This window comes from Convolutriloba macropyga, chromosome 3, assembly GCF_964194025.1.
Source record: "Convolutriloba macropyga chromosome 3, txConMacr16.3, whole genome shotgun sequence".
NCBI lineage: Eukaryota > Metazoa > Xenacoelomorpha > Acoela > Convolutidae > Convolutriloba > Convolutriloba macropyga.
Genome location: NC_134470.1, coordinates 11,351,610 through 11,362,056, shown reverse-complemented (window position 1 = coordinate 11,362,056; position 10,447 = coordinate 11,351,610). Strand labels below are relative to the sequence as shown.

Here is a 10,447-nt window from a genome sequence, read left to right as displayed (position 1 = left end):
TCATGGCTTCGCCGAACACAGCAACACGCTTGTCTGTGAAGTAGAGATCCGTTTTATTTGAGCTGAGCGAACCTACGTTTTTGAAAAAATTACAATTTCAACTAACCTTTAAATGGTAGTTACCCTGACACCCATGGCTGGGTGTTCCCGCTTTGACCTGTGGGTGGTCGCAGCTCACACTTGGTGGCGTTCCCTGATACTCAGGGATTAATGGTCACAATCTCACCGCTGGTTTGAATTTTCCCCAAATAATAAAACCAAGGGATTCACAATTTAGATATTGTTTTGTATTCTGTTGTCTTTCAGTTTAATGAGGAGAAAGAACTGATTGAAGATTCATCGGCAGCTGCTCTAAAGTTCATGGGTTAAGTTTTACTAGAGGTAAACTGGAATCAAGATCCCGGTATCAAAAAAAATTAACATCAGTTTTTACCAAACATCAACATTCCTTTAAAACACCATTTTTCGCAATAAGTTGGTTCAGCCGAGGGAAAGACAAAATATGGAGGAATTTAAATATCTTATATCGCCAATAGCTCGAAAAACAGATTACTGTTGAGAGATTTTTTAACTCCTGGAGCGCAATTGTTTCAGTGGACAAAAACACAGCCAAACGTTGGTTTTTTCTGGAACCAAACACATCCGTTTTTGATGTCCAGTAGGTCGGGAACATAAAGAAAACTTATGTCTCATTGGAACAAACCGCACATAACTCTAGTTCGGTCTGATATAAAAGACATTTATTACTGATTACCAACAGGTCTTTAACAACAGAGGCCAAAAAATCAACTTTGATAGATTTTACGCGTAAAAGGTCTATTTTGAAAGCAAAAAGACATTAACTTTTTTGTGGGAATACTGCCCACACCGTTTTTTCAGTGTTTTAGACTTCACATTCTAGTAATGGGGGATATCGATAGGGTTCACTTTCAACTCCTCCGTAGCGCGATTAAAAATTCTTTTTTTTTCATAATGAAATGAGCGAAATTTAGACTGAAAACATGAGTTATATTTTATTTTAGAGAGTTTCGCGCACTGTTTTTGGTGTTTTAGACTCTTACTGGTAAATTTCATTCATTTTTTCACAGCCAGAACTCAGTATTTTAGCCTTTTAAAGGCTGGAAATAGGTAGAAAAAGAGAAAGTCTATTCACAGAATTCAGTATATAAGCTTTTGTTTTTTTTCTACTGGACCAAGAGTAGGATTTCATGGTGTTTTACAATCCATATGGGCACCGTTTTATACCAATGCAATGTCATTCAAAGTGAGCAGCTGCTTGACCCGACTAAATTTTTTCTCAGAAGCCTCAATGGAATTTGAGAGCACAGAAAAGAAAGAACTCAAACCCGTGGCTCGCTAACTCCTGCTCTCTCAAAAATCTGGGCAACCTACCAGACCTCCGCGAAGGAGACCAACACAATTTGGCTGCTGATTCAAAACCAGCCGAAAAAAAACAGCAGAAGCTCATCAGGAACTGCAGCGAGAGCAGCAGTGAAGAAAGGGTCAACATGCAAGCAAACAGAACTTGAAAAAGATTAAATTTGTTTGTATAAACAACACAACAAAGAACAGGAAAACAAACTGGCATCAAGCCTTTTGCACCGGAGAAGAGCGGAACCACTGGGAAACGCCCGGGACGAGTGACCCGAAACGGGATGACTGACCCCAATGGATTGAAGTTACTGGCCCAGTGGGATAGATGACTGGCCCAGTGAGTGGATATCACTGACCCTAGAGGGTCAATATGACTGGCCCCATATTTTTAATTTTAACGCGAAAAATTTGGTCATCGAAATGACACTGCTAAAACTACCAAAGGGTCATAGTGAGGCTGACCCAATACAGTGTATACCTGAAATCAGGTTTTCGACACGTTGTCCTTGCTGTATACCGGAGGATCTTCTCAACGACTTGCAAAGTAGTGGTACATTTACTGAGCAAAACTCCCAATCTGGTCGAGCAAACCGATACATAAATTGTATCGTTTGGAAGCTCTGCTCAAGGCTTATTTCATCGTTTTAGGTCAAAACTGGCTCACTCTACGAGATTTTACAGAAGTAATGTACTGTACAAAATCGTCAAAGACCTCGCCTACACAGCTAAAATTAGCATCGAACACTTCAAAAAACACCCTCTAAATTTGTATATCGAGATTAACAATTTAATGGTAGCGAACGCATACTTGTGTCTGAATTAAACTTTTTAAACTCTTCTGGACGTAGATACCCGAAATGCACCGGTCGCCATAAAAGTCGAGATGGGGTAGTTGTCCAGGCCAATTTTTCAATAACGGCTGAAGTGAAACGCGATTTACAGAGATTAAGGTAAGGCTAAGCTGATGCAAATAGAACAGAGATGAAAAGTCGGTCTAATCTAATATCTAAGAAGAGAAATAATATAATTAGGCAACGTAACAATGGTCTGACGTTTCGTTAAAATATACCTTTAAAACAGCTGAAAACCATCCATCAAATTTACATGGGGAGAATCCCCATTAACAATAATTGAACGATCTCTTGTTCAAATATTAGCTTCCCGTTCTGCAGTATTGAAATTTTGAGGTCCCAATGTCAAAAAGTTCAAGAATGGACATTTTTGTTCGACTCAAGGAAGCAAGCATATAGTGAAATCATCATGAGTTCAGTGTCAACGAAATGCGAGTGCTCGCGTTCAGTTTGGTTAAGTATTTTAGGAGATATACGCCAATCAAAAAACCGTACCTCAAATTTTAGGCTACAAGCACTTCCCAAAATTCAGCGAAACTGATTTAAAGCAGCATTGAACATGCATGATGGCAAGTTTTTGGTGTTCATCTTAGTCACCCTAGACCTAGGTTTTTCTGTACTAGGTAGACGGTAATAATGAGGTTCTAAATGATTTTCCTCCTCGCCAATAAGGTTTTGATGTTTGAAACGTTTTGACAAACAACAACTACCGAAGAAAATGGTTGGAATGATTAAAAAAGAAAAATGTTGAATGTGCGGCAACTATTGGTGTAGTTAGCTTCAGGGAATCGAAGGCTATCTGGAAATCCCAAAAGTCGGTTTTGTTGCGCAAAAATCACTCAAGCAGCGTAATTTGAGGAAAGATACCGCTTTCTAGATTTGCAATAGACTAAATAATCAACTGACCCAAACAGTCACAACACAAACTGAAGAGAAAGCGGTAATGATCATCCATCGTAACGCCCATTTGAAAGAGAAAAGAATAAAATCAAGATATAGGCTGAGTTTTGTGTTGTAATCAAACAATTTTTTGCGCAGTAGCCGATGCTTTATGCAAAAATTCGCTACACGCAAAAATTGTTTTGATTCGCGTCTCAATTGTGTTTTTAAAAGTTCACATCGAGACGTTTGCAAATCTCAAATTTGCGATTACCATAAGATCACATTATGGTAAGCTTCACATTATGATAAGCTTCAAGGATTTAAATGTCTACAGAACACAAATTTGTCGCAGAAGACGGCATACAATTGACGAAAACTGTAGTCAGAGAACAAAATCCAATAAAACAGTCAAATCATTCATATTTACGCTTCAATCGCTTTTCAACAAAAATTGAGAGTCAGTATTGAAACAAGTGCTCGATATATGTACTTGGCAGCTACAATCATATTTTAGTATTTTGTTGAGAATTGAAGCCCAACAAGGATGCTCGCTAATGTGCGATCGCACATAAGGATTCGACCCCGCTCATCCACAATTTTGGCATAATTGTCTACCAAATGAGGAAGAGATAGATAAACCCAAAAACTCAAGTATTTTTCAAAAAAATTGGTGTATAAACGAAAAGATAGCCTGCGAATCAAACAACTCAATGGAGTAAAAAATGAGGCCTTACATTGATGAGATATGCTAATATCAAGAAAGCGAGTCAAGACAAACTGCAAAATCAAGCAACAACAAACATTAATTACATCAAAAAACTTTAACCGTTTAAAAATGAAACTAAGTACCAAAGTCAAAATAGCGTCAAATAAAGATTCAACTCAACCAAAATAACTTGTAATTCACCAGAAAAGATATGGGACCATTCCATAATAAGGCTCGAAAACAATTAGACAATAGAGAACAAAAACAGTGAAGTTAAGCTAATTTTTTTAACAAGTAATTTCAAAGTAATGAAAACCATTAGAAATCAACTAAATTATCCCATAGGTTTACGATTGCCAATGCTTCTATAGAAGAGCTATAAAGCCTGTCGGTTTTCATTTTTTTATGCGGTTACAAAAAGAACAAAAATAGACAACAAACAAAAATTAAAAACTTGTCAGAAAGCGCTTTCGAAGCCGTAAAGCCATATTTTGGCACTCAAAATATGTTTGATCGCACCTTCTTTGAACACCGATAATGTAGTATGTGACCTTTCCTTAATGAGACTAGGTAACAAGTGGACAAAAAAGAAAAAAGGGCAAAATTAGATCATTCTTTGTTTTTTTTTGAAGTGAAAAAGCTAAATATGTTCTTTAATTCGTCCAAAAGAAACCCTTGAGGTCTGCAATGATCCAGAATATGTCCTTCGGCTACAAAATGACCGTCAATTATGACAAATTACTTAAGAAAAACCCATGTCGAAGCCAGTAAAGTCATAACGAATTCACTGAAAACATTAGATTTTGTGACTCCAATCCCTTCTAACACCTTTCTTTGACACCAATAGTGTCATATTTGACCTATAATAAACGAGACTAGGTAACGAATCGACACTAAAAGGAAAAAAAATTGCAAAATTAAAAAGTTTTTTGTTTTGGAAAACAATTGTTTTCAAAGTCATGAAAGCCATCACCTATCTACTAGTATCAAAATATCGGCTCATCTATCGGCTCTTCCATGAAAAACCAATGAAACCTGTGATACAAGAAATTTCATACGACTAACACGACCAGGTAAAAACGACAGTTAGAGACAAATATTAAAAAAATCAATTAAATTCTTCAAAAAAGTAATGTCGGAAATGTTAAAACAATAGTCCATATCTTTCAGGATTTTAATATGTTCAATTGTGCCCAATTTCGAATGCCAATAGGTTAATATGTGAACGGCCAATAGAATGATAATGTAAAAATTTTGGCTCATCCATAGTTTCATGAAAAGACAGTAAAACTTGTCATTTTACAGGAAATTTCATACAACTAAAAAGACAAAGTAAAAACGACAGTTAAAAAAAATTAAAAATATTCAATTAAATTCTTCGAGAAAGTAGTGTCGAAGCCGTTAAAACCATGATCTATGTCTTTAAGGATTTTAATATTATCAATTGTGCCTTAATTTGAACGCCAACATTGTGATATGTGAATTGTCAATAAAGTGATATTAGGACAAAACTAGAAAACGTGAAAAATGGACAAATAAGTAAAAATAAAAAAAAAACGTGAAATCAAGTATTATCAAAGCCAGAAAAAATTAAGTTATGGCGTGAAACCGCAATAGAGATTAAAATTTAAATCATTAGAAAGAAGAAGCATTCTTTCTTTGCTGACACTAAGCTACAAGTTGAAAAAATTGTCAATAAAAAGTAGAGGCAAAGTTCAATCATCTATTTTTATATAAAAATCAAATAATTTTAAAAGTCAAAACGACCATAAGCTTTCAAGTAGAAAAAACCAGATGCGTTAATTTGGAGCTGCATAGGAAGCCAATGGACCTATCACTTTCGAGCTTTGATTTAAAATGTTCTGTTCTTTAATTAATATAAAAAATATTGACTAAATTAATTTAAAAAAGACCGACTGATTACAATCGGATTTTTTGGAACGATGAATATATCGGTCGGCCAAAATTGTCTGAACAAAAGAACCCCATTTGAGTTTATAGTTCTAGAGAGGTCGGAACAAAGAGTCCAATGTATGATCTCTAACGACAAATTACATTCCTGGACATAATCTCATTAGACTCATTTAACTACTCAGTGCTTTGTGTTAGAGTATTGAAAGGTTAACGGTTCTCAAAAACTTTTTCAAGTTTCACATCAGATAATTTACAAGAAAAGGATTATAGGAATATAATATTTAAATTTTTAAGCGGGATTAAATTCCGTTTTCCCTCTGATCAAAATTCCGCTTCCAAAGAGTTTTCAAAATTTTTGTGTGTAGAAAATTTACATGATTTTTATGTATCTATATATTCATAAAATTTAATTCAATGTTTTGAAAGTATTTAATCTTTCAGAATTCGAATAGAAAACAGCATGGAAATTGAAAATGGTGAATTGAAAACAGAAGCTTTTTAGAAATATAAAAAGAAGACAAATTGATTAAAAAGTTAGGAAATGCAGTCGTTGTAATGGAAGATAAAATAATCCAGTTGTCATCTTCATTTGAAACAACAACAGGAAATATGGCCTCGTTAGCGTTGCTCTATTGTGCATTGAGAATTGTTCAAAAACAATCAGCCGATTTTAAAAGATTATTGGACACAGTTTGAGGTTGTTGTCTATCTGTAGGGGTGTAGACTTCTGCGTGAGTTTAGAGTTCCGTATCCCTGTATGTTGTAAGTTCCTCTTTGATATTCTTGCAGTTCCTGCTTCCGCTGTTTTGAGTACCTGAAATCAAACATTTAAAGAAAGAAATTAATTTCTCCGGATTTAAAAAATAAAGAAGTATCAAATCAATATAATAATTCAATAATAACTTAATCGAGAGACCCGGAGAGGACAGACAAAGGGATAACAGAGTCCACAAAATTCTGCCCTTCTAATTAACCACTTTACAACCTTTCAACTAAAAAAAATATAAAAGGTAAAATTTTAGAAAAAAATTAGATCCGAGAACTACAGGGAATGTTGCCCTGCAGAGTATAATTTCCATTCGAAATTTTCTGAAAAAACTGATCTGGATAAATATTTTTTTAATATATGGTTTTTTAATTGAAGTTCGTATGGCTTAAAGAAATTAGTGAAAGTTGCAAGAAACCATAAATGGGCAAACATGAAAAGTACACTAAGTTAATTAATCACTTTTAGAAAATCCACGAAGTTTGTAGATATATAGTTATATTTTTTGTGGTCTTAATGATTGAAATAAGAAGTACTAGTCAAAAATGAAGCAAACTATTCAAACAGACAAATGAACTCTTGTACCTGTTTCACTGATTCATAACCCTGCAACATTGTCAATACCATTGAGTTTAACCTCGAATCAAAGCTCAAAAGTTTTTATTGCTCTCAAACAAAGTTTGTAGCAATTATATTAGTCCTGCTGGTCTTTTTTGCAATTTTTCGTCTAATCGTTTTTTCGTCTGATCGTTTGACTTTTCTTTCTCAAAAGCGGGATAAACAGGTAAAGGCCGGAGGGCATTAATTTATCTTATAGCAAGCCTTACGGCTCACTATTATCTAAGTATGCGATTCAACAAAACTGTTTAAGAGACAAATTCCGCCTCCTACTGAACACCTCCCCATCCCCCCCCCCCCCACCCACCACCAGCACACGCTCGCGCTACCCCCCCCCCCCCCCCCCCCGCTAGTCGTTTGAGAGCAATTTGCCCGACGTTAGTCGGTTATGTGTTCATCGTGTACTCCATATCATATTTTACAAGTTAGTTAGTAATTGGTAGTAAAGTTCGTAAATGTTATAGCAGAAGTTAGTAAAAGTTAGTTAGTGAAATCAAACTCTGATCAAAAATGTTGAAAACTGAGCTTGTATTGGAACTTATAAGAATCTGATGAGCGCAGATACAAAATACTGCGTCACGCAACCATAAAAAATGATTATTAGTCTGAAAAACTTTTTCTGAAAAGGGGACCACTACCATAATAATTCACCCCGATTTTCGACGTATCAATTTATGAATGACTTGAAAAGAAGCCAGTAGGCCTTAGAGTGAAACCATAGAAAAACATTCTGGAACTTAACTATTTTGTTTTATTTTAAAACTTATATATAACTTATTTTAATTGTGTTAATTTACCTGTAATCAACTGAGAAGAAGCCATTGTTGATTGGCTGGTCACTGTCATTGAAAGTAGCCAATGGCTGTTCTCGGCTCCACAAGTAAGGCAGCATGTGACTACTCGACATATTGAACGAATCCGAACAGATGCCGAGTGTGTCATTGGCCACGATTTGTTGACTCATTCTCCCGCTAGAGGTCGCGAGGTCAACGAGAGGGTCAACTGTAGTTGCAACTTGCTCGTAAATCTTCTGCTGTTTGTCTCCGGTTCTTCGACTTTTTTGACATTTACGGATGATTACCATAAATAAACAGAACAGCAACGCTATCGATATGGCGGTTGCTGTAATGGATAGGATATAAACTTTCATATCTATGAAACTGCCACCAGTGCTGGATTTTATTGTCATGCCAGAAACGGGTGCCAGTCCGATGTAGGATTTCTCGCACGACTTGAAGAGTGGGCTGTTGTCACAGTTGGATCCTGTGCATCGGTACTCTTCGACCAGTTTGTGACGACACGAGTCCACGAGGATGAGATTTGGACTATTGGCAATGTTACCGCATTCTGTTCCGGCACATCCTTGGTTGTCTGTTTGCTTACCTGAGTAGTAAGAAATGTGTACACCCTGGCTCACTATTTGGCACATTTTACCCAAACATGTTCGATCATGCGCGCGAATGGAAAGTTCTTGGCAATTATTCCCTGTATCTAAGGATTGTTGCCTGAAAATGTAAAAGACTTACCTTAACTCCATTTTGAAGCACACAGGTTTATAAGTTTATAAGGGATATTTACTCAAACTCCGCGGTTATCATGTCTCTTGACGGTTACTGGAATCAGAGGATATGAAACCAACATATTTTTTTGAAGGACGGATTGGAACTTTTGAATTTCTTATTACTTGTAAGAGAGGAGTACAAAAGGATATTGAATTAATGAAGCAAGTTTAAGAACAAACAATAAATTATTATTAACAAACATCTAATAAAAATATCAGACACAACATTCTGTTTTAAGTCATTGTTTTAAGTTTTATAAATGTACCCGTTTAAAGCTACTTCTCTGTCAGCATCTTCTTCTATTTGTGTTGTCTGGACATCTGGATATTAAAATAGAAATGCACGATTAGAAAAAGAAGTCATTGTAATCCACTGTTAGAGCTGTTATTGTCGCAAGAAAATCCTGCGCGGAGCAGTCGCAGGTTGTTGTATCTCCTCGTCAAAACTTCTTGAGACACCATCCGGGGTGGAGAGCATGTCCTCGTCAATACTTCTTGAGACTCCCAACGGGGTGGAGTTGAGCAGCTATCCCCTATTAGAGCTGTTATTGTCACAAGAAGCTCCTGCGCGGAGCAGTCGCAATTTTTTGTATCTCCTCGTCAATACATCTTGAGACTCCCAACAGGGGTGGAGTTGGGCAGCTATCCGCTATTAGAGCTGTTATTGTCACAAGAAGCTCCTGCGCGGAGCAGTCGCAAGTTTTTGTATCTCCTCGTCAATACTTTTTGAGACACCATCCGGGGTGGAGAGCATGTCCTCGTCAATACTTCTTGAGACTCCCAACAGGGGTGGAGTTGGGCAGCTATCCCCTATTAGAGCTGTTATTGTCACAAGAAGCTCCTGCGCGGAGCAGTCGCAAGTTTTTGTATCTCCTCGTCAATACTTCTTGAGACACCATCCGGGATGGAGAGCATGTCCTCGTCAATACTTCTTGAGACTCCCAACAGGGGTGGAGTTGAGCAGCTATCCCCTATAAAAGCTGTTTTTGTCACAAGAAGCTCCTGTGCGGAGCAGCCGCAGGTTTTTGTATCTCCTCGTCAATACTTCTTGAGACACCATCCGGGGTGGAGAGCATGTCCTCGTCAATACTTCTTAAGACTCCCAACAGGGGTGGATTTGGGCAGCTATCCCCTATTAGAGCTGTTATTGTCACAAGAAGCTCCTGCGCGGAGCAGTCGCAAGTTTTTGTATCTCCTCGTCAATACTTCTTGAGACACCATCCGGGGTGGAGAGCATGTCCTCGTCAATACTTCTTGAGACCCCATCCGGGGTGGAGTTGGGCAGCTATCCCCTATTAGAGCTGTTATTGTCACAAGAAGCTCCTGCGCGGAGCAGTCGCAATTTTTTGTATCTCCTCGTCAATACTTCTTGAGACACCATCCGGGGTGGAGAGCATGTCCTCGTCAATACTTCTTAAGACTCCCAACAGGGGTGGATTTGGGCAGCTATCCCCTATTAGAGCTGTTATTGTCACAAGAAGCTCCTGCGCGGAGCAGTCGCAAGTTTTTGTATCTCCTCGTCAATACTTCTTGAGACACCATCCGGGGTGGAGAGCATGTCCTCGTCAATACTTCTTGAGACTCCCAACAGGGGTGGAGTTGAGCAGATATCCCCTATAAAAGCTGTTTTCGTCACAAGAAGCTCCTGCGCGGAGCAGTCGCAGGTTTTTGTATCTCCTCGTCAATATTTCTTGAGATCCCATCCGTGGTGGAGTTGGGCAGCTATCACCTATTAGAGCTATTATTGTCACAAGAAGCTCCTGCGCGGAGCAGTC

At 37.6% G+C, this 10,447-nt stretch overlaps 1 protein-coding gene across 1 annotated transcript in view; it reads right to left on the bottom strand.

The window, feature by feature from the left end:
• Positions 1–6,190: 6,190 nt before the first annotated feature.
• Positions 6,191–10,447, bottom strand: part of LOC142336529 (semaphorin-5B-like) — a 51,462-nt gene continuing 47,205 nt past the window's right edge. The window contains exons 7-8 of the mRNA XM_075385436.1: positions 7,909–8,494; positions 6,191–6,541 (exon numbers count right to left, since the gene is read on the bottom strand). Coding sequence (XP_075241551.1) covers positions 6,433–6,541; positions 7,909–8,494 — 695 coding nt within the window. The 3' untranslated portion in view covers positions 6,191–6,432. The remainder of the gene's footprint in view (positions 6,542–7,908; positions 8,495–10,447) is intronic.